Consider the following 25,205-nt stretch of genomic DNA (forward strand, 5'->3'; position numbering starts at 1 on the left):
GAAGCAGAAATCAGGGCAAATGGGCAAAAATGAGGCCACGCAGCAGTGATCTGGGCAGTGAGGTAGAAAACTGGACTTCCAGGATGACGTCTGAACAATTGGTTTCTCTGAGTGGGGTAATCATCCCTGCTGTGGTGGTGAGGGGGCAGGGGGCTAAAGATTCTTAAAGAATGTCATTCCTGATAGTGTCATTAGTGCTGAGATTCTCACTGTGTGTGTGTGTGTGTGAACCTAACAAACAGAGACTGATGACTTTGTCAGTCTGCTGAAAGGACTGTGTTTAAGAGCATCACTAGACTGACTGATGCTCCGCTTGTTGTTTTGTCTACGTGAAGTGGCGTTGAAGGGCTGCTGGGACGCCTGTCTGTCAACACGCTGCATAAATCATCACGACATCGACAAGTCACTGCAGCCATTACTGAGCAACACCAGGGGTCGTTGTAGGTTCACTCTCTGTCTGTCACTGCTCTACGTGATGAAGTAGTTTTATTACATATGTTGTATGTGACAGATACTTGTCTGGAATCAAACTCGGTCCAGGACAGTTCTGCAGTCACATGGAGACAAACAATTGTCCACACCAAGTGGTTTGGACTGTTGACAGAGACAGGAGTCTTATATTTTCTTTATCTTTGACAACTTGATTGTTTCCAGGGTAGGGGGCTGAGGTCGGCAGCCAGCCTCCACGTCACTGGGTGAAGCTGTGATGGACACATCTCCACCTTCTCTAAGCAGTACCATTATTACCACCTCCTCCATCGTCATTATTTCTGTTTTGACCCAGAAATGCACTCTTAACTCAGCACTGCCCCCTAGTGAATGTTTTGCATAACAATAATGGCAATGACTTTCGCTCGCATTTGTCCTCAGCAGTGTTACTGTAGGTGGTGTTTTTACTGCAGATCCCAAAGTTCTCATCTGAAATTCTGACTTTACTCAGGTTTAGATCACTGGTCAATCAACAGATTCAGATCCTTATATTTATCAGTGGAGAAAAGATCCATTTACCCATCTTGTTTTTCTGAAGATGTTTCAGTTCTTCATTTCCTCTGATGATGTTCCGTCTATGACTGCGTCTGCGTCACGTTCCTGCAGCTTGTGTTCACACCACGTTTGATCTCCTCACCTTCAGGTCATTTTAATATTTCCTCCTGTTGTGATTTCTTTTCCTCCTCTGATTGAATCCTGGGGGCAGTTCAGGGCAGGAGAAGGAGGAGGGGGAGGGAGGCAGAGGCTCATCCTCTGTTCAGTCAGGTGACAAAAACTCGTTAGAGTTCTGTCCATGCTCTGAGGCCGAGAGATTTGTCTCAGGGTAAGGGTCGCCAAGGTGTGAGTGATGGGGGTGTCGACACAGGAGCCGCCCCCGCAGCACATTACGTCCATCTGACTGTTTTTGTGCCTCACAGTGACATGATGTTCATTTCCAAAAACAACCAAACAATAATAAATAGGTAGAAGGTGTCGACAGGGGGCTGAAGTTGTGTGTGTGTGCGTGTGTGTGCAACTGTAACACAGGTGAAATTATTCCACCTGAGGATCAGGCTTCAGGTCCGGAGGTGATTTATTTTTCATCAAAGCACTGTCAGAGCCAGGAGCTTTAGGAAGGCAGAGACAGGGTGTCTGTGTGTGTGTGTGTGTGTGTGGGGGGGGGGGGGGGGGGGGGGGTTGTCTGATGTCCCGTGTGTTTTAGCAGTGATATATTTAGTGAATCTTCTTTAGAATGTCTAGAACCATGTTTTGCCAAAGGTGTTGACACCAAACTGAGATTTAACAGGAAGAGGAATCAACTAGAAAGACCAGGATTGATCTCTACAAATCATCTTTATTTCCTGTTGGATCATTTTTCAACATGAAGGATTTCTGTACACATGTCCATATACGGGCCTGGGACTTTTAGTTTTCAACATGAAGGATTTCTGTACACACATATACGGGCCTGGGTTAATTTAAATTATTTAGCTACAGAAAAATAATGTTAAAAAAACTAAAAAATATTGTGTGCTTTTCTTTTTCATTCATTCCTTTTTTTTCTTGTTCCCCTCATGCCTTATTTTCTTCTCTTCTTCCATTTATCTCTTCATTTTCCACTGATCCCAGATCTGTTTTATCTTTGGTGACTGTGTTTGGAACAAGGACAGAATTAATTTTCTCCTGTAATTAAAGTTTTTTTTATGAGGAAGTATTAATCAGACTGTAGATGGCGTCTTTGGACAGAACCATCTGATAATCAGTCTTTAATGGTGAACAGCTGATGGTCGTTGTCTTTAATGAACATCAGCTTCTCCTCTCAGGCCAAGGTTCCTCTCTAATCAGTCAGTCGTAATGTCAGAGGACATTAACGCTGAAAGAGGCCGTTCCTGCACAGTCAGCAGATTTTCTGTAGTAGATATCAAACATGATTTTACCCCATGATAAGGGCACATTTATTGTACTGGTGTTTTAGGTGGGTGTATGTATTTCCCCTTCTCCCCTCTACGAAATATAAAACAATCTCCACCCTAAGAAGTTTGGGGGCATTTTATTGTTATGGTATTTAAGAGAATGAAATCAGGATCCTTCAACTTTCCTCATTTGACAACTTTCCTCAGACAACCACAGAACTTCTTCTCATTAGCATCAGATCCACGTTAGCAGAACATTAGTTTCACCATCAACAGCTCATCAGCCACCCCTTCAGGTCAGCAGTGTCATCATCTACATCACTCTCATCAGCTGTCATTATCGTTCTAAACTCTGCTAAGCACCCTTCATCCTCAGGCCTCTCGTCTTTAACACCAAACATTTCTGACTCTCACAGTCACGTCTTCATGACAGTAATGACTCCGACTCCTCTATCTCACATTTCATTTCTAAAATCTGTTCACAAACTTAACTGATCCAGGACTAAAAAGAAAGAAAAATGATAATTCAAACTTAGAGGGAAAAGTTAACCTAATCCCCAACCCTAAAGCATCAGTACTAGTACCATCAGATCAGTTCTTGCGTTCTGGGACAGTACTTTTATTTTGTTATTATGTTCCACTACTTCCTGTTTGATCAACGTGTATAAATGTCCTTGGATACTTTGCTCCTCCCCCTCCTCCTTTGTATCATCTGATCTGCTTTGTTACGTGACTTAGCAGCACTAGCTAGAGCGAGACTCTCAGCACACAGGTGTCTCTGTCCTTGACCCTTTGTCTCGACTCTTCTTCCTCCTCCATCAGCAGGCGTTGGTGCTGAGCTGCAGATGTAGTTTTCAATCATGAACCCAGGAGACCTGGTCGTACCAGCTGTACCAGCTGTAGCTGCCAATGATCAACAAGATCAGACTGCAGACTTCCCACAATTCCATGCTCAGACAGGCCCACTGTGGAGAGGTTTCCAGTTAAGACTAAGGTTTAACTGTCAGTGTGTGACTGTAGACCAGAGGCTCAACAAATGGAAGGCAGGCTCCCCCTAGGGGCCACAGTGCTATTGTTGGTGAGCCCAGCAAAGAAAAGGATTTTTTGGAGCAACTGAAGAATTTGGGGAAAGGTCAAACACAGTGTGTTTAGGTTAAAGTTAATTATTTTACTTCTAATATTTACAATGAAGTACTTCTCTGAATCATTTTTTTTACATTTTCATATGTTATCATTCAAACCACAGTAGTAGTTTTTCTTAACTTTTGTGTAAACCAGACTACTGCAGTACTCCTCAGTACTGCTGCTGCTGAGACCATTTCTGTGTTTATTTTTCCAACATCTCTCTGGTGGCGCTGGACTAAATGTTAATATTCACGGATGAAGACAAAACATTTGCTGCTCTGTTGTTAAGCTGCCATAACTGTCTGCTGTGGTCGTGTCACTGCAGTCAGAGTGTGTCTGCAGTGCAGTGTTACTGCAGACCAGAGCTGCCCTTCACATCCGTTCACACCTGTTCAGTTTGGTGTCTCACTGGAACCCAGAGAAGCTAAACTGTGTGTGTGTGTGTGTGTGTGTGTGCTCGTCAGTGTCTCAGGTTGATGGTGAATCTGAAATGTTTAAATTAAAATAACACCTTCCCTTTACTAAAGACAGACACTTTTATGCAGTAGACAGATATTTAAAGTGGACATGTGACATTTAGCGGACATCGTCTGGACATAGTGTTTTGTGTCTCAGTTTGTCCACTCCTTCATACTGAGGTTTATCAACTAAGTTAATGATTTATAATCTGAACAATTCTGGATTTTGTCTCAAATCCAGAGGTTCAGATTCCCCCTGCTTTGTGACTGTAGCTCCGCCCACCACCATCATCACTCCGACTTTACTTTGCTCCTGTCTGTTGGAGCAGCTGTGATCAGGCCGTTGTTTTTTTTTTTTGTTTTTATGACCACAGCTTGTTACTAACATTTCACTTAGACAATTAGCATAAAGGTATCATGATAACCCCTTTGAACCTCCTCTGTTCATCCTCTTTCTCTCTCTCTCTCTCCCTCTCTCTGTCTCTCTCTGTGTAGAAATGAAGATGCCATTAACCAGATGGCCGTCCCTCCTTTTCCTACACCCCCTGCTGCCCCTGCTCTCAGCCCCGTCAGCCCTGAGGTAACAACACGAACACAGATTTACTGCAGTTTTCACCCAAATACACTCAAATACACACAGTGGCATTTGGTGAAAACAGCCCAGTTTAAGACACAGTTTCCTGAGAAGCTGTGACTTCTGACAACATCTGTCAGTGGCGCCACCTGTTGGGAAGTCAAACAAAGAAAACAAAATTAATTTTAAATGGTCCAGTTTGACTTAAGAAGTTTATTAAAAGTTAAAATACTGAACTCAGTTTAGTGAAGTTGATGAAGTCTCCCTGTCTGTGTGATTCAGTCCGTCTCCCCAGGTCCTCCCACTGTCTCCGCTCCCACAGATGGACCCCGCCCTCCTGACAGTCTGCCACTTCCTACATCAACATCGTTAAACTCACTGGTCAGTCTGAACCTGCCATACACACACACACTTAAACACACACACACACAGACAAACAAGAACAAGTATGAAGTATGTTTGTCTTCTAAGCAGGACAAGACAACTGACAACAACAGAAATAAAACCATCAGCAGCGCCCCCCAGAGTCAGAGAGAGACTGACACATTCAAAAAGGTATGGTTATATATTATATTACAGGTCTAATGTCACTGTAACAGAGAGAAGACACTTCTGTCCTCTGTCCCTGCTGTATGTCTTACTTTGTCTGATGACACCGTGTCCAAGTCCATTAGTCCAATCCCAGGACTGTGGTCCTTACACCTAGACTGGAGACTAGAGTCTGACCAGAGCTGTGGAGAGTCTCCAACCTACAGACATGGCCTGTGTTCAGTGTTTGTTTACAGTGTGTGGAACAAGCTGCTGGTGTCAGTGTTCAGGTCCACTGGCCTCAGCTGTGTCCTCATCAGACTGAGGGGGAGGACCGGCCTCTTGTCTGCTCTGCTGCACCTCCTGCTCCATCAGCTGTTTATCTCCATCCACCAGCCTGTACCGAGATCTTCACTCACAGACTGCAATAACGTGTGTGTGTGTGTGTGTGTCCAGTCCCACAGACCCTACAGCTCCAGTAAACAAACATCAACCACCCCTCCTCCTACTCCTCCTCCTGCTTCTGTTCCTGCTCCTGCTCTGATCAGCCCTGATCTGCAGGCTGCAAACAAAGGTAAAAAAAAAAAAAAAAGTCAAACCCGTTTTTATAAACTCCACACATACACAGAAGACAGAAGTCCATCAGTTCCAGAAAAGAGTCTTGTTTGGATAACTCCATCTACTTGTTTTTAGGTATGTCTTCCTCCTTCTTCTTCTTTTTCTTCTTCTTCTTCTTCCTCCTCCTCCTCCTCTTCTTCTCAGATCCATCTTGCTGTGCTGTGGTTCCAGGTCAGGAGACGGTGCTGGAGATCAGTAAAGGTCGATCAGGACTGGGACTCAGTATCGTTGGGGGAAGAGACACACAGCTGGTAAAGCCACACACACACACACACAATGCATTATTAGTTTTCTAATTCGTAAAATTTATTATTATTATTTTTATTTCATTCTGTATTATTATTATAAAATGAAACAGTAAGGTGAATGAAAGGTCAAATTTCAGCTACAAAAAATGTAAACCAGTGACAGAACTGTGCTGTGAAGATCAACTGATTATTAATTGATTAATAACTGGTTATGAACTGATTGGTGATGTGGTGAGATCATAACAGATGGTTTCAGTAGAGAACAGATTCAGTTTTCCTGACTTTGGAGCAGGCAGTGACGGTAATTCCAGGACAGACTCCCTCTCTTTGTCTTATTGTGTCTTTGTGTCTTTGTCATCAGGATGCCATTGTGATCCATGAAGTGTATGAAGAAGGAGCAGCAGCCAGAGACGGACGACTGTGGGCAGGAGACCAGATACTGGAGGTAACTACTGGTCAGACAGGACTGAGAGCCCGGCCCTGTTTAGAACAGATGTTGGATTTAAACAAACACACTGTGTGAACCAGAGAAGTACTTGATTGACTGCGGTGTTGGTGTTCAGTAGTCGGTGGTCATCTTCAGTACTCATTTTTATTAGTCAGTAGTCATCTTCAGTTGTCGTTTCATCGTCTTCTGTGTCCGTGTCTGTCAAACTATTACCAAACGTCTTTGTCCTTCCAGGTCAACGGTGTGGACCTCAGAGGTGCATCTCATGAGGAGGCCATCGCTGCTCTTCGTCAGACACCATCCAAGGTCTGTCTGACGGTGCTGAGGGACGAGGCTCAGTACAGAGACGAGGAAAACCTGGACATATTCCAGGTGGAGCTGCAGAAGAGGAGCGGCCGGGGACTGGGACTGAGCATCGTCGGCAAGAGGTCTGTGGTGTTAGGAAGAAAAGTGACAGCTGCATCATCTGGAAATGACGTGGCTCTCTGTGTTTGTGTGTCAGGAGTGGGAGTGGTGTCTTTATCTCCGAGGTGGTCAGAGGGGGCGCTGCTGAGCTGGATGGTCGTCTGATGCAGGGAGATCAAATTCTGTCTGTCAGTGGAGAAGACACCAGACACGCCTCCCAGGAAACTGTTGCTGCCATACTGAAGGTAAACACACACACACATATTGCACATTTTTATTTTTTATTTTTATTTTCAAGTTGGAAAATGAACACATTTTACATTTTCATTTTTCTATGTAAACAGTGACTTTACACCAGTCCATCCATCCAGCAATGTAAAATATCTAGTTTAGATGTTGTCCAGCATCTTCTTTTCCTTCTTTAACACCTCTCTGGAAGTGCTCTGGCGCCCCCAAGTGGACACTTGCTTCCCACTAAATCACACAAATCATACAGACATTCTCACTTTTCTCCTTGCCAAGGAACTAACTGTGTGTGTGTGTGTGTGTGTGTGTGTATGTGTATCTATGTGTGCCTGTTGCAGTGCGCTCGGGGTGGGGTTCAGTTGGAGCTTGGCCGACTCAAGGCTGCATCCTGGATATCATCCAGACGAATCTCACAAGGAAGCCAGGTGTGTGTGTGTGTGTGTGTGTGTATTTTTCTGTCATTAACATTGAAGCATATGGCAGCTATAAATGTGTATCAATAAAAACCCACACCTTCTCTCTTTATCTCAGATGAGTCATGTGAGTGGACACAGCTCAGCTGTTGTGGCTCCACCCCCTTCACAGCTCCCAACATCTGACCCTCCTGCCTCTGACCCTGTGTCCACCACCCCCACTGAGCCCCAGGCCCTAAACAACAACAAGTCCAGCTCTCATATTAATTCCTCCCCTGCCAACAGCACAGGTACAGGCGTTAAATCAACAAAAAAAGTACAGACCTTTAAACTTTTATATGATGTTAATTAAGAAAATAATCACTGTTAAATCATAATTATTAATTCTTCTCTGTGTGTGTGTGTGTGTGTGAAGGGGAGGATGCAGGTGTTCGTACCGTGACCATCACAAGAGTAAGACTTTAATTTGGATTTAATTGAATTAGTTAGATCAATGTTTCATCCTTGATCTCCTCCTCCTTCAATGTCTCCATGTGTTCTCCCCTCTCAGGGTGTCACTGACTCTCTGGGGGTGAGTATAGCAGGGGGTAAGGGCAGTCCTCTGGGAGACATCCCCATCTTCATCGCCATGATCCAGGCCAACGGAGTCGCCGCCAAGACGCAACAACTCAAGGTAATACTGCGAACAACAGAGATACTACTGCTACTACTACAACCACTGCTACTGCAACTACCCTTTACTTCTAGTATTATTAGTATTGTTCCCTCTAATACTGTTACAACTACTAATAATGAAAATAATAATATAATAATAATAATTAGTTCACAAATAAAATCTGTGTGTGTGTGTGTGTGTGTAGGTTGGTGACAGAATCGTCAGCATTAACAGCCAGTCTGTGGACGGTCTGTCCCACAGTGAGGTTGTCACCATGTTGAAAAACAGCTACGGGAACATCAACCTTGAGGTACCACACACAGACACACAAATATATGTATGTGTGTGTATATACTGTATATACTGTATATATCTATATATATATGTATATATATATATATATATATGTATATGTGTATATATATATATATATATATATGTATATGTGTATATATATATATATATGTATATGTGTATATATATATATATATGTATATGTGTATATATATATATATATGTATATATATATATAAATGTATATATATATATAATTTCATACATGTGTCCCTACAGGTGGTAGCAGACACCAACATCAGTGCTATTGCCACTCAGGTGGAGAATTTGTCCAACAGTTCCAGTCTGTCAGCCAGCACCGATTCACACACTGGAGAAATTTCGTGAGTCCACACACACACACACTCTCCCCCTCTCTCACCCTCTCTCTCTCTCTCTCTCTCTCTGTTTGTTGACCTTGTTCCTCTTGTCAGGGGCCCTCGGCCCCACAGCATCACTCTGGAGAAAGGTTCTGAAGGACTGGGCTTCAGCATCGTGGGAGGATTTGGCAGCCCACACGGAGACCTGCCCATCTACGTGAAGACCGTCTTCAGCAAGGTTTCCAACTTCCTTGGACACAGTTACAATGTTTCTTATGAACTTTGACCTTTACCAGCTCTGGCTTGAGTCACAGTCACATTGATAAAATAGTAAAGCTATTTTATGCTATGTCAATCGACCAATCAGGATTAACTTCACAATAATCCCACATTCTTATCTGCTCTAAATGTAAAATATATACATTGTTTTTAATATTTTATAATATATATTTATATATTTCATATATTTTTTCAGTTTCTGTGGCTCATCATCATGTCATGTCCACAAGGTGGCACTAAAATCTTGCTTTAACTCATTACAGTAATGTCTGAATTAACACTTTGTTGCCTGTGTTCCAGGGAGCAGCTGCAGTAGACGGACGTTTGAAAAGAGGCGACCAAATCCTGTCAGTGAATGGAGAGAGTCTGCAGGGGGCGACTCACGAGGAGGCAGTGGCTGTCCTGAAGAAACAGAAAGGAAGTGTCACACTGGACATCCTGTCATAACATCAGCTGCTGTGGCCACTGCATAACCATCACAACTGTAGACCACATATAAGAAGTGGGTGTCATTTCAAAATGGAAGGTCGGGGGAATCAGGAGAACGACAATAGTGGTTTGCCACCAGGGGGTGACTACAATGCACATGGACAAAATGAACTCATGGTGATTAGTCGATTAGGATTAACTAGATTAATTATTTGGGATTCCAGGTCCTTCTCTAAATTAAAAAAATGTTAAGCTTGTAAAGACTTAAAATCCCATTTAGAGGAAAATTGTTGAATGGCATTGTGCGTTTGATAGCCTGTTGTCATGACGTTGACTGCAGGAAGAAAGTGAAAAAGTGCAGCCATTTCTTACAGTCTTTGGTCTCATCTTCCTAGACAAGAGATGTTTGCACTTCCCAATATGCAAAAAAATATAAACATAAATATATGTCAAACTGTGCCACACGCACACACACACTCTGATGTCGGACACACTGAAACCCCCCAGCAGCATGGCTACACCAGCATCAGCACTGGAATACGTTCACCAGAGCAGCTCAGCCTCGGACGTGTGGTCGATATCCAGAATCTTCTGGAACAACATGGCGACTTCCACTTTCTGCCTGTTTGCCGTCCTCTCCATCACTGAACCAGAGCTTACATCAGCATGCAGCAGGAGGCTATGACTACAGCTAAAAGATCTCTGGTGCTGCTGCATGTCCTAGCTTAGCACCTCCACTGTGGTAACCAGACTGATTAGCTTAGCCTTTAGCAACAGAGTCAGTGTTGTTGTTAATATTACTGCAATTGTGGAAGCTGGTGTCGTACACATCTGCCATCACCTGAGGGCAGCGTCAGAGCAAACATCAGCCGGAGACGGAACCTTGACCCATCTGTTCTAACACTACATGATGGAGTAAAGACGGAGAACTCCTGTTATCAAACTAAAACAGCCACAACTTTCAGTGTCTTAGTCTCAGTCGCTGCAGCTTTTACACATTTAAAATTTGAAAAGATCAGAAATAATTCACTTTAATTCTCTGTTTCTATGTTCACCCTGTGATTATTGTATGTGCACTGAATAAATAGATTTATTTGACATTTGAACTTGCCGTTAAATCTTCTTACCACAGTGGAAAAAAAAGTCAAAAAGCTGCAGTGAAATAACACACTGGACTGGAGGATTCACTGTTTGAGTTTCAAGGTTAGTTAAAAAATATATTGTTTTTAAATTGTTAAAAGTCATTGTGTCCTGAAGAGAGTTGGAATAAAACAGCACTCCCTGTAGTTCTTAATAATTAATTTCTATTCAGATCTAAGTACTAAAATAGGCTAAACAATTCAGAGAAAATCAGTTTCTTTGTCAGTCCACAGATTACTACACTGAAAAAACAACTGCCCTCACCGGTTACCCCAGGAGTCAACCAAGAGCAGAACCTCGCTCTACTGCCCCTGGAGGAGTTCTCAGTTTTAGCTTGAGTGAGTGAATGGTTGTTTGTCTCTAAATGTGACCCTGCGATGGCCTGCAGACTGCCCAGGGTGGGACCCCGCCCTTCTAGTTACCCCACAGCCCTGAGACGGCCGAAGCAGCCTAAGACAAGTGGGTTCAGGGACAGTGGTCGTTGATGAAGGTGAGTCCTCTTTATCCTCATCTTAACCTCAGTGAATATCAACAAACATGTTTATGTTTCCTTACTATCTATTTTATTGCAACATCCCATAATACCTTGAGTGCTGTGTTGGATTTTTACAGTTTGTTTTTTGACCTGTTTAATTATTAATGACTTGAAGAATCTTTCACTGACAGTTGAACTTCTGACACCATTTGGTTACAAGAATCATTTATTGTTCAACACATGGATCATGTGACGGACGGCGGCTTCTCATCTGAACTGCTGTGAATTTAAGCTTTCAAAAATCGTCAGTACTTCCTGTGTCTGTGGATTTCTTCTGATTGGTCTAGCGTCAGGTCTTTCTTTTCCTCGTTGACACTTGATGTGATCGGTCTGTGTTTTAATCTCGTGAGAAACTTTAAAAGTTCTTCGTCACTGGACTGAGTTCATGGTAAATATATAGTATTTATGTTCCTGTAAAAGTGACTTGTCTCTGTTTCATCTTCTCTGTCCTCTCCAGAGTCGGTCAGACTGGACAGCCAATGAGATCCTTCCATTTGGTCACATGGACGTGACTTTATCAAAAGTGTTGTCCATTGCTAAGTTGTTGAAGGCGTTCTGGTCCTCTTTACTCCTGATTACAAGCAGACAAAAGACACACAATGAGAAATGACAAAATCTCCTTTGTAATTATTTATTACAAATAAATAACATAAAAAATCTCCTTTGTAATTATTTATTACATGTAATTATTTATAACATCAGAAAACATTTTCTGATGTTATTTTTTTTTAATAATCTGAAACCGCTGCAAAAACTACCAGCACACTACCAGCAATAGATAGGATAGATATGTATATAAACATATATGTACATAAATATATACAAATATATATAACTTTAATATAATGTAGAATATAACAATTTTTCTGAATTTAGGACATTTTTCATCATGTGCGTGTGCCAACATTGGTCACATGACCAGAGTCTGAGTTCTAAACGTTAAACTGTCCCACATACCTGACCATGTTCAGTGAAGTGTCACAGATGTTGTTGGTCACCACAGGAGCGTTTTCTCTCTCTGACCCCAGAGATGAACTCACTCTGAACAGATACAGGAAACACAACGAGTCGAGCTGTGACATGGACAAAGGTAAAAGCCAGGACCCTGTCCTTCCAGTTTTAATCATGTTGTAAGAACGTCTTTGTTTCTGACCGACCTCTTTGGCTCCTCACACCAGGCCTTCTTCACCAGCAGACCCACAACTGACAGGAAGAGGAAGCCGGCCACAGCGATGAGACCCGTGGCCCACTGAGGCAGGAGGCGTTCACTGACCTGAGACTGGACTGGATCACAGACACACAAACACCGGGATTTAAACCAGGAATAAATAAATAAACTGATGGCTTGAACAAACAAGCCATTAGCTCAGGAATCAGGATCACGGGTAACACATCCCACCCAACACACACACAGAAGTTAATGTTAACTATATTAACTAATATTCAGTATAGTTCATTTTTGTTTCAAATGATGTATTTAAACCTTAGGTGAAAATAAAATAAAATAAAATATAGAAATATAAATAAATATGACTTATTATTATACATATTGCTGTAGCTTCACAGGTGTAAATACTTTATTTATATTTAATAAATCAGAAATATAAATATGTGTGAGTATAATAAATCAGAAATATAAATATGTGTGTGAGTAAAATAAGTAAATAAGATAAAATTAAATTAAAAAGTATTTTAAAATAAAGTATAGGAACTTTTACTGTAGCTCTTATATTTAATATGACTTTACCTGACTGTGCTGTTGACCCCCCCACCATCAGCAACAAACAGGAAGTCAGTGCAGTGAGTTTCTCCATTTTCAGCTCTCGGAAGAATAAAACACTCTTTTTAACAAAAAATAAACGTTGGTAGAAAAACTCACAGGAAACTGTCTGGACTTGACGAGGACACAGAGAGAGTGAGACTTTCAGCTGTGTCAGGGGGATATACACACACCAAACACACACACACCCTGGCCTTCCATTAATGTTTAACTCAGACTAACAATAAAACTCCATGTCCCAGTTTATAACTGACCAGGAAACAATTTTATTTTTCCCACTTGACTTCACTGATTTACATGGAAAAATATTTATGATATTATAGATATCTATTATAGATATTGTATCACAAACCTGTTTAATCTAAAATCTGAAAATAATCTCTCTTCTCCTCTGTTTACAGTTACAGATTTAAACCTAATTTAATATATATGTATATATAAATGTGTGTGTATATATACTGTATATATATTAGTTCCACACAGAGAAAACCAAGGTTAAAAAAACAATAAAATCTACTTTTTTTTATAGATTTGTTTTATTAAACAACAACTTCTAAAAGAATCTTGAGATATATTTATCCTTTACTATTTTATTTCCTACATTCATGTGAATTTTATTTAAGCATAAACTGAATTTAATGAGTAATAATTGTAAAGTATAATTATTCATATGAATGCACAGTACAGTAGTGATTACTTTGTCTCCTCTATCAGTCAGAAGCATTTTCTGTAACGTTTACAGCATCCCCTGCTGGCCATGGACATAATGGCATAATGTTAAAGTTTTTTTTTCCTTTAAAGTTTTTCATGAAACATATATAATTAATGAATGATGATTATGAGACATATGTTAAAATAAAATCTAACTATGAAGATATTTGGTTCCTGCAGAACACTGCCATCTACAGGATGAGGCAGGTCGCTGAGGGCTTTTCTCCTAACATGCTCATGAGGTTCAGGTTGAACTGGGCTGGGTTGTAGTTCTGCAGCTCAGGTGTGCACTGATCCTCCTCCCCCCTCTTCCTGGAGGTGACCCTGTACTGGGCCTTGATGTTCCTCAGAGGGTTGTAGTCTGGGCTGATGTGTTCTGGGCAGCGGAACACTTCTCTGATGACGCAGCCCTGCTGGGACAAGGCCACAAAGCCGTTCCTGTAGGTCAGCATCCTGACCACAGGAGAGTAGACGTACTGGACCAACAGGAGGTTCCCTGGACGAGGAGACAAGTTGGTGAAAACCTGAGCAACAACCAAGACTGAACAGGTGGTCTACATTCATGTGGCGCTAATCCTGGAGCAGGCAAGTGACTTGACCTGGGACCACAGTTCAGTGACCTATAGGCTACAGGTGAGAACAGAGGCCACCATCAGAGTTCAATGTAATGCAAGAACACTAACTGCTGTACCACCGTGTAGCCCTGATTCACTTTATATTAACTACAAACCACTGTTACTGGGTAAATCCCACCGTCCAATAGGGGAGTAGGAAAATATCCATTCACTGAAATATCATGATGTTCCATTTCCTGATACCGTATCACTCTCCTCCATCAGTGTACTGATTTTTTTATCACCAATTCTCAGTCAAATATTCCTGGTGTTGGTTCATTTTCTTTTTCTTTTCTTTCTCCTCCAGTGATTCCAAATGTAGATCCCTCTGTTCCAATGTTAGTAACCTGATGTTCAGATGGAACAGCAGCAGAGTCTTTACTATGATGACACTTGACTGCAGTTGCATTGGGGGGAACAAAACCCTGGAATATATCGTATTGCTGTCATGATATGTATCGTATCAATGCCAATATGCAGCCGTAGTGTCCACTAACATAACACCAATCAGAGGTTGACTGTTCATGTCATGTTGATGTCTGTAGGTCTTTAATTTGTTTTTGTTCTCACAAACATTGTTCCCACTGATGAACATACCATTGGCCACGTCCCACACTTTGACAGTCCTGTCCTTAGATCCAGTGAAGACGAACTGGTCACTGTCAGCAAAGGCAGCACAGAGGACTCCCTCGAAGAAGAAACCCTACAACAGAGATGTACACACAACACAGTAACAGGTGAGTATCAACAGTATTACACACATCTATGTGTATGCAGTAGAATAAAAAGAAATAGTAGTATTACTGTCTGGAGTAATAGTTCAAGGTTCTTGGGATAATACATGAATGTGAAGTTAATGGTAGAATTTGTTGAACTATTATGTCATTTATCTGAACTCTGAAGTAGCAAAACATTAATCTCACTGGTGGGGGCAGTGGGGGGCGGAGGGTATGTGTTATTTAAAAGTTCCGATTTTCTCTTTAGACGTCTGGGTTTTATAAAGAGACACAAAGATAACAGTTTTACACAATGACCTTGTACTCCATGGTGTGGTCCAGAGCCACTGGGCTCAGGGACCACAGTCTCTGGACAGCGTCCTCCGACCCCACCAGTGCATGTTTCCCCCAGTTACTGGCTGTGATGCAGGTGATTCTGCTGTGATGAGGCTCTAATGCTGAGCTGCTGCCGCCCCTGAAGTCATAGAGGGTGACCTCCCCACAGCTGGTGCCGTACAGCAGCCTGCGGTCGGGCAGCAGAGCCATGGAGGAGAGTGGGGATTGAAGCAGGGACAGGGACACCCTCTGCATAGGCCCCTCCACTGTGGGGAAACATTCTCTGGTGGTGATCTCAAACAGACACACCGCATCCTCGTAGGCCACGGCCACGTGTCTCTCCTTGGAGCTGACGGCCAGACTCAGGACGCTGCAGAGACTCTCTGGTGGGGGGATGCACAGGGTCTCCTGGGGTATGTTCAGAGGGTAGATGAGGACGGTGCCAGAGGTCAGGCCACAGAAAAGAAGACGTTTGTTTTGGGCTATCTCCAGACAGCTGACCTCAGCCGAGACAGACAAACGCTCGGAAATACAACCTGGAGGAACGAAAGTCACCCTTTGAAGTCAGTAAACCTTCTTCTTCATCATCATCATCTTCATCATCATCATCATCATCCACTGACCTGTGTGGTTGTTCCAGCTAATGACTTCTGTCTCACTCTGATGTCGTACAAAGAAAATTTGATCACAGTCTCTGGTGACGGCGACGTGGGCACAGCCCACAGGTATGTGGTCGATGGGTTTGTAATCTGGGTCATATTTCAGGTTCCACAGTTGGATGACAGGAGCAGCTGCTGAGGCTGAAACCACAGAACCTTTGTACAACAGAAGTGAGGATACAGGAGACTGTGATCCACAGAGAGAGTCCAACAGAGCCCCGGTGGTCACAGACCAGATCTGTGAAGACACAAAAAGTAAGATTCTGTTAGATCAGGCTACGTCGTTTTAATGAATGAAAAAGTTTCACCACATTTACCTAAAGTTTGACAAAAGAACTAAAATTTCCTGAAACCTAAAATTAATCAGAAACCTCTTAAATGCATGCATTACGACTGAGACAAATTTCTGCCCCCCCCCCCCTTGGACCGCTGAATTTTTACAGCAGTATTTTTTAGTTTGCAGGCATGTTTATTTGGTTCTGACTCGTATGAGTTGATCTGCAGCTCCTGTGAACAGCTGCCGTCCATCTGAGGATAAACAGGCGGAAAGAACGGTGTCGTCGTGTGTCAGGTTGAGAAAATTGTCCAGAGAGTCTGTGTCCAGGTTGTAGAGACCCAGAGTCTGGTCACAAGCTGGACACACAGATCAACAGGGAGTCAGGCTCAGAACTTTCTCACACTTCTGTAGGTGTTTGTTTAAGGTGAAATAACAGCGTATCAGTACCAGCCATCAGGATCTTCTCGTCTTCAGTTACACAAAGAAAAGAAGGAACCAGAGGAAAGTCAACAGCTGAGACTTTGCCTTGTCTCGAAATCTGCAAACACAAGACATATTAGGAACGGTGGAGTTCCTAAGGGATCAGTACTGGGTCCCATTTCATTATTTATTTAAATGATTTTGGACTACATATGTCCGATATTTTGTGCCAACCGATATTTTCGCCCCAATATTAGCATAAATATGAAATACCTCTAAGAATTGTTATCGGTTTTTCCTCCGATAATGAAAATCCAATAACCCAATGCCTGGGTTTCGCCAAATGATGTGTGCCCTAAAATTAGTTTAGGGGATAAATGGCTGCATAATAAAGTGAAAGCCACTAGATGACAGCATTGCAGTTCATTTATGTAATCTATTTTAATAATCATGGCATTGTATGCAGAATGCTGGTACCACCAAATCATACAATGGTTTGTACAGATAAATGAATAAATATTACAAAGCCTACGTCGTATCGGTTGATCGGATATAGATAAAAAAAATCATAGATATCTGGTCATACTGACAAAATATTCACCTAACATTAAGCCTGATTATTAAAGTAAACAGTACCTGGTACAAAAACCCCATTTTAGTGACTACAATCACTTTCCCTCGTTTTGGTGCCAGAGCAGAGTTGACGACTGTTGACAATCTCTTAGAGGTTCTCAGCTCAGTCTCCACGGTCGGAGTCCTTTTTAAAAGACTCCAGATTCTGACAAGACCAGACTGGGTCAGAGAAAATACTGAATCATCCAAAACTCCTAAAGTAACTGAATCTTCTTCGTTGGTCTGGCTGAAGAGCTGGGCTCCATCCAACTTCCACAGCTTTACCTGGAACCAAAAAAAAAAAAGATTTGGAGTACGTCAGGTTCAGTTGTTGGTGGTAGTTGCACATACTGTGTTGCAGTACTGTAGTAACACCAGCAGGTGAATATCCGTTTTACCTGAGTCCTGGTGTAAACACAGATCAGCTGATTCTGATCCAACAGATGGAGGCACACTGCTGAGGGGGTGGAGTCAACAGGCACTGCCTCCTGGACACAGAGCAGCTGTTGACCATTGATGAGGCTCCACCTCATCAGACATCCATCAGCAGCCAATGAGAGACAGCAAGACAAGCTGTCAATCACCTGGACGTGCAGGACAGCCTCTGTACGACATGGATTTAAAAAAAATATATAAATATTTTCATAAACCAGTTCATAAACCCTGTGTTTTCAGAGTGACCTTTGACCTTTGTGTCCCAGCAGGGTGTGAACCAACTGCTGGTCAACCAGACTCCACACCGCCACCACTCCATCATCTGAACCTGCCACCAGGACCTGCAGCTGCACACTGACATCCAAACAGACGACACCTGGGGACACAGGGACAGGTAAGTTCACCAGGACTGTCTCAACTGTCAACCTTCACGTGACACTTAATAACTTTTAATAACTTTCAAGGACTTATAAGGATTTGTATGTATAATGTATTTAATTTAATATAAACAACTGTCCCGGTGTCAGCAGCACAGATTTAAATATATTAATCAAATATCACCACTGACCTCCATAAAGTCCACTTAGTGTGTGCTGCAGTGCCCCGCCTGGCTGCTGCATGAAACTGCACTTTGGCAGCAGGATGGGTTCAGGGCAAGTCAGGAGCCACTCCTCACACTGGCTGCACAGCTGACCAATCACAGCAGGGCATTTCTGAGCCAGGGAGGAGAGACGAGCCAACAGCTCCGCGCAAAAGACGTTCATGTCTGAAGGAGAAGTTGAACATCTGCTGTGATCACTGTTGTTTTCCATCTGTTTACTAACAATAAACCTACTGACCTATTTGATTCTCCAAGAAGTCAAAGGTGGGTTTGATGAGGACCAGGGTATCTCGGATCAGTCTGGTCTCGGTGCAGTTCATGAACTGGGAACACTGGTCCAGGTCCTGGATCACAGCTGAGACTCCACAGACCCTGCTCTTACAGTGCAGCCAGTCAGCGTTTCCTGGAAAAACACACGGATCACACTGAGCTGCTGGAAGAAGCAAAGAATTTTCTGGAAGGAATTTGAACTAATTTATGCCTGACTTGATCCTTTTTTCTAAAATCAAAATTCTAGGTGATTAGTGAAATTATTTTAGCATCTTTAATACATTTCTGTTTTACATTTTTTACTTTGTTTTAAAATATTTTGTCTCAGTTTATGGTTCTTGTGCCAACAGCAGATCTGCTGCCCCCTGCAGGGCCCCTAAAAAAATACTTACAACTGTAACGTGGAACATTTAGTGTCAGCAGGGGTGCTTTAACTTCTTACCAATGACCTGCTGCTGAAGCTCCTCCCACAGGTCAGCGTGCAGCAGGTGATAGGGCATTTCCTGGAGCTTTCTGACATTAGCCATTCCAGGGGCAAACCACAGAGGCTGTGGTGGAACCTATGACGACATGGCCTCATATGTTAAAGGGACTCTGTTCAAACTGAGACCATCAGGTTTGATAAACGTCCTGGTACCTTCCTGTCTGAGAGCAGCAGGGACAGACCGGGTAGAGACGCAGGCTTCAGTTTTCCTGACCATCGTCCCAGGAAGTAATCAGCCAGGATCCTGTGGCTCTGCCCCCGGCGTTCTGGTGTCAGGTAGTGAGACGAAACCATCTCTGCAACATGTCTGAGATAAAAACGATGTCTTTGATAGGGATCTAACCTGGTCTCCAGTCATCATTCACCAAATCTCTGTTTTTTACCGGTTGTTAAATGTGATGAAGACAACTCCAGATGTCCAACGCTCCTCAAGCAGGTCTTCAAGGTCCCGTCTAAGTCTGGCCCACAGGAAAGGAGGCAGTCTGATCAACGAGGGTGTAGGAGGAAGGAAGTACTTGTATACTTCACTAATGACGTTGTCGTCCAGGGACAGAATGTCACGCAGCTCTGCCTCCAGTAAGCCCTCCCTGTGGACCAATAAAGGAGCAAAGACAGGAATCAAACCTCAACCCAAATGTCAAGTATTTGGTAAAGCTGGTATTAACTGTAATCTGACCTTGCCAGTGCCAGGTATCCCAAGGCCCCACCAACCAGCTCCTTTCCATGTTTCTCCTCCAGTTTCAGAAGAAGCTTCAAGAATGTATCCTTCAGGTTCTCGCCCAGGTTCAGTTCTGTGAGGGGTGTGAAGGAGGTCCAGTGTTTGGCAGCAGAGAGGATCAGTTTGAGGTGGAGAGGGCAGCCAGTGGACTCAAACTTCTGCAGCACAGTGTGGCTCTGCTCTGGTGTCAGAGTCCGTTGCCATGATCTCATGTTGGTGTCCATAATCTTCTTACCATCATCGCCAGATAAACGTTCCACCACGAAGAACCTGTCCAAACTCTCCACCTTTAGGCGGATATTGGCAAAGACTTCACTGCTGGTATCCATGGAAACTACTATGTGGACATTAGGTGGGAGATCCACAGGCAACCAGTGAAGTCTGTGAGCATGGTTCTGGTCCGACAGCTGGTCTAAGGAGTCTAGGATTAGGAGCAGGGTGTAGCCCTGTTGAGACACCTGGGAGAGCATGGTTCTGAAGAACCTGCGCAGCTCCAGGTGAGCACCAGCCGTCAGCGGAGAAGGTGGAGACAGGCCGCAGCTCAGACAGACCTGGAGACAGATGCTGTGGAGGACCTGGTTTATATCTGGTCTCTGAGGATGATGAGCAGAAAGCAGTCTGATCACCACACTGGATTTGGCCTCCAGGACCTTCTGCATTTCATGAGCGAGCTTACACAGCAGGGTGGTCTTCCCCATCCCAGCAGCACCGTGGACCACTAGTGGACCATGATGGATGTTGTTTGACTCCCACATGGTGAGGCAGAGTTTACCCAGAACACCCTCTCGTCCATGGAGACCCTTACAGAGCTCAGTACTCCTAGCAACATGCTGCCTCACCTCTTCCTCCACCCACTCTGACGTTTGAAAGGGTTTTTCAGTGTTCCCCCAGATTCTCTTCCCCTTCTCCCTCCCCTCATACTGAGGATCAGCCACAGCTGTGATCCGGGCCTTCATCTGGGACACAAACTGCTCGCAAATGCTCTCCAGGTACTGTGCGTGCTCTTTGCGTTTGGGGTCGACGCTGCCTTTGATGAGCTCCACACAGTGCAGGTTCAGGATGTTCTTTGACGAGGTGTAGAGTCTTGACTTGAGTTCAGTGAGGAGACCCTGAGCTTCTGCATCCAGCAGGCCGTCAAACGTCATGTCCATGTACTTTGCCAGACGTTTGGGTCCTTCCCGCACCCTTTGTCTCTGAATCTCTCGGACGAAGATAAGTGGTAACCTTCTGCTGTCGTCTTCCCATAATCCCTGCTCAAACTCCCTCTCTGTGACTGTGGACCAGAAGCAGAAGATGCTCAGATGTGATCAATCCTCTGAGACAACAGTGGACAAACTGAGTAAGACATCTCTGACCTGATGAAAAGAAACGCTGCTTCTGCTCCGCCGTGATGTCACCATCTTTCTCAGCTGTGGTGGCGGCCGATCGTAGGAGTTGTAACAGTTTAGTCTCTGTGAGACGCCAGGACACGACATCCTTGTCATGCTGGGGCCTACTCTCAGGTCGGAGGTCACTGTAGTGGGAGAAGTGAGCTGTGATTGGCTGAAGGACGTAGGTGGGCGGGACAGCATTGTTGTCTTTTAGAAACCACTGGTTCAGCATTTTGATGCCTTCAGGGTTTTTGGTGAGTTTGGACGAGAGAACTTCAAACTCTTTCTCTGGGATAAACCGAGGAAGAGCGCGGTGACCATACCGATTCCCCAGCAGTGCCTAGGGAACCAAGTCAGAAATATATATATATAAATATAAACCATCAGAAAATGATGAAATGAAATGATGAAATTTCAGCTTTCAGCTACAACTACTTTACATTCTTATATGTCTATAAGAATAAATGGGATACTACATCCAGACTGGTGTCAGGTGACACTGGTAGATATGATGATGATTGATTGATTGATTGATTTTTGGTGTCACCAACTTGATTAAATAACTTTTCTGAAACATTGAAGTTTGTAAAATGTGTTAAAAGAATTTGAGTTGAACACAAACTAAAAACCAAATCATGAAATGTAGATTATTAATCTGCACAATTATTTATTAATTGATTCTTTAAATATTTTTTGCATTCATTTAATATTTATGATCAATTGTATTTTTGTCCCTTATATTTTTTTTAGGGAACTCACGACAAAGGCTGGACCAGCTGAAATTCTGCAACAGTTTTCCATCTCCTTCAGGAAGACTTCACAGGAATCATGATCTCCAGACGTAACGTTTCTAATCCCCCATCGCAGGTCCACCACCTGGAGGGGGGGCATTCCACTGATCAGAGAGCAGGTTAGTGTGACCAGTTCAGATCACTTCAAAGTGGACCTCACCTCAAACACGAGGCCCAGACTGCGACAGAAGGACAGGACTTCTGGATAAGCCTTCTCCAACAGGACCTTCCTCTCACTGCTCATATCTGAGAAGAGAAACATCAAACTGGCAGAGGCTCCGAGACCAGCGCCAGAAAATGTGAAAAAAAAAGTGAAATAAGCTGTGGTGTCAGGAAAGAGAAGGAAATCTGTCAACAGGTTGTTACACGGTCCAGGCAGCGACTGTTCTGGGTTGGTCTGACCATGAACCTGTTACTAAGACGGTAATTCCCAAACAGAACTGTGGAAAGGCATAAACTTCTTGGTTCATTCCACTTTAAAAATGATTTCCTGAACACAACCCCAAACCTGTATGCAGCCAACAGTCTGTTGTCTCCTGGCTGTGGAACTGTTGGACTCCTCATAGTGTCATAAACCGGTCTCTACAACGACTCACTAATCGCATGATTTCCTGTCACTTCAAAGACTTCTGATGTTAAAATTTAATTTACAGGTGTTGTCAGAGAACACAAATGAAAGAACTCTGACCTGTGAACGTGGAGCTGATGAAGACACGGATCATGTTGGAGCAGGTCTTCATCCCCTGTTCTTCTTCACTCTGTCCTCTGAGGAGGTCCTGCAGACCGGGGTCTTGATGCTCTGCCATCGTCTCTTTTCAGACACCAACGTCTTCTCCTTCTCCTGCGTCTATGAGATCTGCACTCCCTCAGCGGGTCCTTCGACTCCTGCCCGTGTCTCCTCCTCCGAGACTCGACTCCAGGACAACCACTGCTCCACCAGGACCTGTAGCAGTCACCTGTTTTGAAGTGGAGTTCCATCATCACCTCCTTTTTTACGTTTTTGAATTTTTTTTTACTCTGTCTTTATCTGGACACATTTATTTTTGGACAACATTTTGAAATTGATGTCATTTTATTTTTAAAATATCTTTTGATTAATTCATAGCAATTTTCCCTGAATTTTAGGCATGTCTACTTTGAACCAATTTATTTTGCTGACATACAAATGGATTTTGTCGTTTGTTTCTATTTAAGCCTTTCTGTCTATTTTTTTGTAGTTCAGGAAATGTCAGTGAATTATACGATTTAAGTCCATTTAATTTAGTCAAACACACTTTATATAAAGTCATCATTATATTCAGTTTTATTAACAATATAAAGAAGAGCAGAATACATTCATTTTAATGAATCATTACTAAACTAAGTTAAGTATTAAATAGTTAGAACTATTTTTTTACTTGTTTTGTTTTTTTTGTTTTTGTTTTTTCTCATGGTGTGTTTCTCAGGTTGTCTGAGTGTTTACAAAGCTGGGCCCGGGGAGACTCCTGGGTCCTCCAGGCCCATGGATCCTTTGAGAGAGGGAGTGGGGATTCCATGCTGCTCTTTGCTAATGACAGTGATGAGACACAGTGATAATGAGGATAACAATGCTACAGTGAAGCTGTTGGACACCTGCGGCACCTGTAGCTCACACACAGCTACAGAGAGTCATTAATGTCACTGACGCAAACTGATATGAACAAAACAGCAGGACAAGAAGTCAGTTACAGAAACAGAATGGAGATGATACAACACATATTTAAATTCAAAACTGCAGCTTTGTCTTAATTAATGTGAGGGAACATATTAATATTATTGGTATTGTTGTTGTTGTAATTAACCAGACATACCCCAGTTTGCTATATACATTTGAAAATGCCTAAAAAAGCATCTTATTCCCCAAAACGTGTTAATTTTACAATAAGAATGAAAATTCCCAGAGGTGGAAAGTAATTTGTATTTTTTTAAGTATTTTTGGGAATAGGTAATTTTACTTTTACTTAAGTACATTTTGACTCAAGTATTTTAAAAGAATTATTATATTTGAAAAGAACCGGTTACTTAATTACAAAAATAAATGAGGGGGGAAACAATGGCGTGCGCGAATTGCCCACAAAGTTAACCTAGCCAGAAAATCTTGCTTAAGAGAGACTCTAGCCCAGTGGTCCCTAACCCCCGGGACGCGTACCGGAACCGGCCCGTGGGTCATTTGGTAGATAGAATACATAACTTACATTATTTCCGTTTTATTTATTATCTGACGCTGAACGATGTTTTATTTTGAAAAATTACCGGAGTCTTTCCGCGGCATTCGTCAATGACTCACACTTGATACATGCCACGATGCTTGCTTCGGTCACATGTCTTACCTACGTCCGGTACCTTCTTAAAAGTTCTGCTCCGGTGGGTACTACATAATACATTACTGCTAAATTGACACCTCCATGATAGCACAATGAACAGAAAACAAACGTCTTTGGAACGTTTCTTTGGGCAACGAAGCCTTCAAAACTACTTCACCACTTGGAGACCAAGCGTTCTGCATTAAAAGACAAGCGCGATGTTACGAGGACGCTGCTAATTAACTTGTATACACAGTGGCTTAATGTTTATTATTATATTTAGGAAATGCCATTTTTTTTTTGCCGGTCGTATCATTTTATTAAAGGCCGATCGTGGAAATATTTTAGACATTTAACCGGTCCGTGGCGCAAAAAAGGTTGGAGACCGCAGCTCCAGCCTGTTGTTGGATGGTGGCCGGTGCAGATCAATAAACGGAGGATTGTCAAGCAGAGAGCTCTCGTGGAGCAGAGGACTCGGAAAGAGATGATCTTTGGCCATATCTCAGACACCTGTTTGTTTTCAAATACAAAGAAGGAAAAAACTTCATCCTGCGATGGAAAACGAACCTGCCCCGGCGGACAGAGCTGTCGTCCTCGAAACTTCCACGTCAAACTTTCGGAAGCATGTGGTGGTGAGTAGAGTATCTATGATTTCACCAGTGTTTCCCAACGTGATGTTTATTATTTGTTTAAATTTGTTTACGTTAAGTGTGTCTTCATGATATCGATTGTTTTCGTTAGTTTAGCATCGATCCTGATAGCTAACGTTTCAGTGAAGTAGAGCAGTGCCAGAACACGGTCAGAAATGAAATCATCTTTATTTCTGTATAATAGACTAGATTTTGGTTGTTGTAGCCCTGACTATGAACTTTGGATGGACAGTGATATTCAAAATAACCGAAATAATAATAAGTCTTGCTTGTTATTGGTGATATTTTGAAATATTCAGATTCAC

General features: G+C 42.8%; 4 protein-coding genes and 1 long non-coding RNA gene across 7 annotated transcripts in view; 3 read left to right on the forward strand and 2 right to left on the reverse strand.

The window, feature by feature from the left end:
* Positions 1–8,830, forward strand: part of patj (PATJ crumbs cell polarity complex component) — a 53,079-nt gene extending 44,249 nt beyond the window's left edge. For 2 of the 3 annotated variants that reach the window (XM_017031236.2, XM_025054006.1), the window contains exons 32-45: positions 4,460–4,544; positions 4,821–4,919; positions 5,010–5,093; positions 5,523–5,640; positions 5,829–5,935; positions 6,294–6,377; positions 6,615–6,808; positions 6,883–7,030; positions 7,370–7,456; positions 7,563–7,734; positions 7,860–7,897; positions 7,995–8,117; positions 8,305–8,409; positions 8,673–8,830. In XM_017031236.2, the coding sequence (XP_016886725.1) occupies positions 4,460–4,544; positions 4,821–4,919; positions 5,010–5,093; positions 5,523–5,640; positions 5,829–5,935; positions 6,294–6,377; positions 6,615–6,808; positions 6,883–7,030; positions 7,370–7,456; positions 7,563–7,734; positions 7,860–7,897; positions 7,995–8,117; positions 8,305–8,409; positions 8,673–8,780 (1,552 nt within the window). In that variant the 3' untranslated portion in view covers positions 8,781–8,830. The remainder of the gene's footprint in view (positions 1–4,459; positions 4,545–4,820; positions 4,920–5,009; positions 5,094–5,522; positions 5,641–5,828; positions 5,936–6,293; positions 6,378–6,614; positions 6,809–6,882; positions 7,031–7,369; positions 7,457–7,562; positions 7,735–7,859; positions 7,898–7,994; positions 8,118–8,304; positions 8,410–8,672) is intronic. The other variant, XM_025054007.1, reaches the window with a different exon arrangement.
* Positions 8,831–8,852: 22 nt separating this feature from the next.
* On the forward strand, positions 8,853–10,566 carry LOC112486539 (multiple PDZ domain protein-like; the record flags this gene model as incomplete). The annotated part of the gene is made up of 2 exons (XM_025053569.1): positions 8,853–8,990; positions 9,332–10,566. Coding segments are annotated over 2 exons (285 nt in total), but the record flags the coding sequence as incomplete, so codon positions are not given.
* A 717-nt stretch (positions 10,567–11,283) lies between these two features.
* Positions 11,284–13,059, reverse strand: pdzk1ip1 (PDZK1 interacting protein 1). Its single transcript, XM_008337867.3, has 4 exons — positions 12,883–13,059; positions 12,293–12,419; positions 12,093–12,176; positions 11,284–11,706 (listed from the first exon to the last, which is right to left on the reverse strand). Exons 1-4 carry the CDS (start codon positions 12,947–12,949, stop codon positions 11,634–11,636), a joined length of 351 nt encoding a protein of 116 aa, XP_008336089.1. The 5' UTR covers positions 12,950–13,059; the 3' UTR covers positions 11,284–11,633.
* A 747-nt stretch (positions 13,060–13,806) lies between these two features.
* Positions 13,807–22,762, reverse strand: nwd1 (NACHT and WD repeat domain containing 1). Its single transcript, XM_025054012.1, has 19 exons — positions 22,618–22,762; positions 22,090–22,175; positions 21,898–22,014; positions 21,091–21,478; positions 19,727–21,041; positions 19,434–19,637; positions 19,204–19,357; positions 19,009–19,126; positions 18,535–18,699; positions 18,264–18,461; positions 17,949–18,071; positions 17,659–17,864; positions 17,285–17,545; positions 16,676–16,766; positions 16,436–16,584; positions 15,916–16,189; positions 15,275–15,828; positions 14,838–14,943; positions 13,807–14,122 (listed from the first exon to the last, which is right to left on the reverse strand). Exons 1-19 carry the CDS (start codon positions 22,733–22,735, stop codon positions 13,818–13,820), a joined length of 4,932 nt encoding a protein of 1,643 aa, XP_024909780.1. The 5' UTR covers positions 22,736–22,762; the 3' UTR covers positions 13,807–13,817.
* On the forward strand, positions 16,069–22,881 carry LOC112486684 (uncharacterized). The gene is made up of 5 exons (XR_003049176.1): positions 16,069–16,206; positions 17,704–17,866; positions 17,965–18,089; positions 21,889–22,661; positions 22,749–22,881. It is a non-coding gene; the product is annotated as an uncharacterized LOC112486684 (long non-coding RNA).
* The last annotated feature ends 2,324 nt before the right edge of the window (positions 22,882–25,205 follow it).

This window comes from Cynoglossus semilaevis, chromosome 2 (genome assembly GCF_000523025.1).
Source record: "Cynoglossus semilaevis isolate Cse_v1.0 chromosome 2, Cse_v1.0, whole genome shotgun sequence".
In the NCBI taxonomy this organism is placed as follows: domain Eukaryota; kingdom Metazoa; phylum Chordata; class Actinopteri; order Pleuronectiformes; family Cynoglossidae; genus Cynoglossus; species Cynoglossus semilaevis.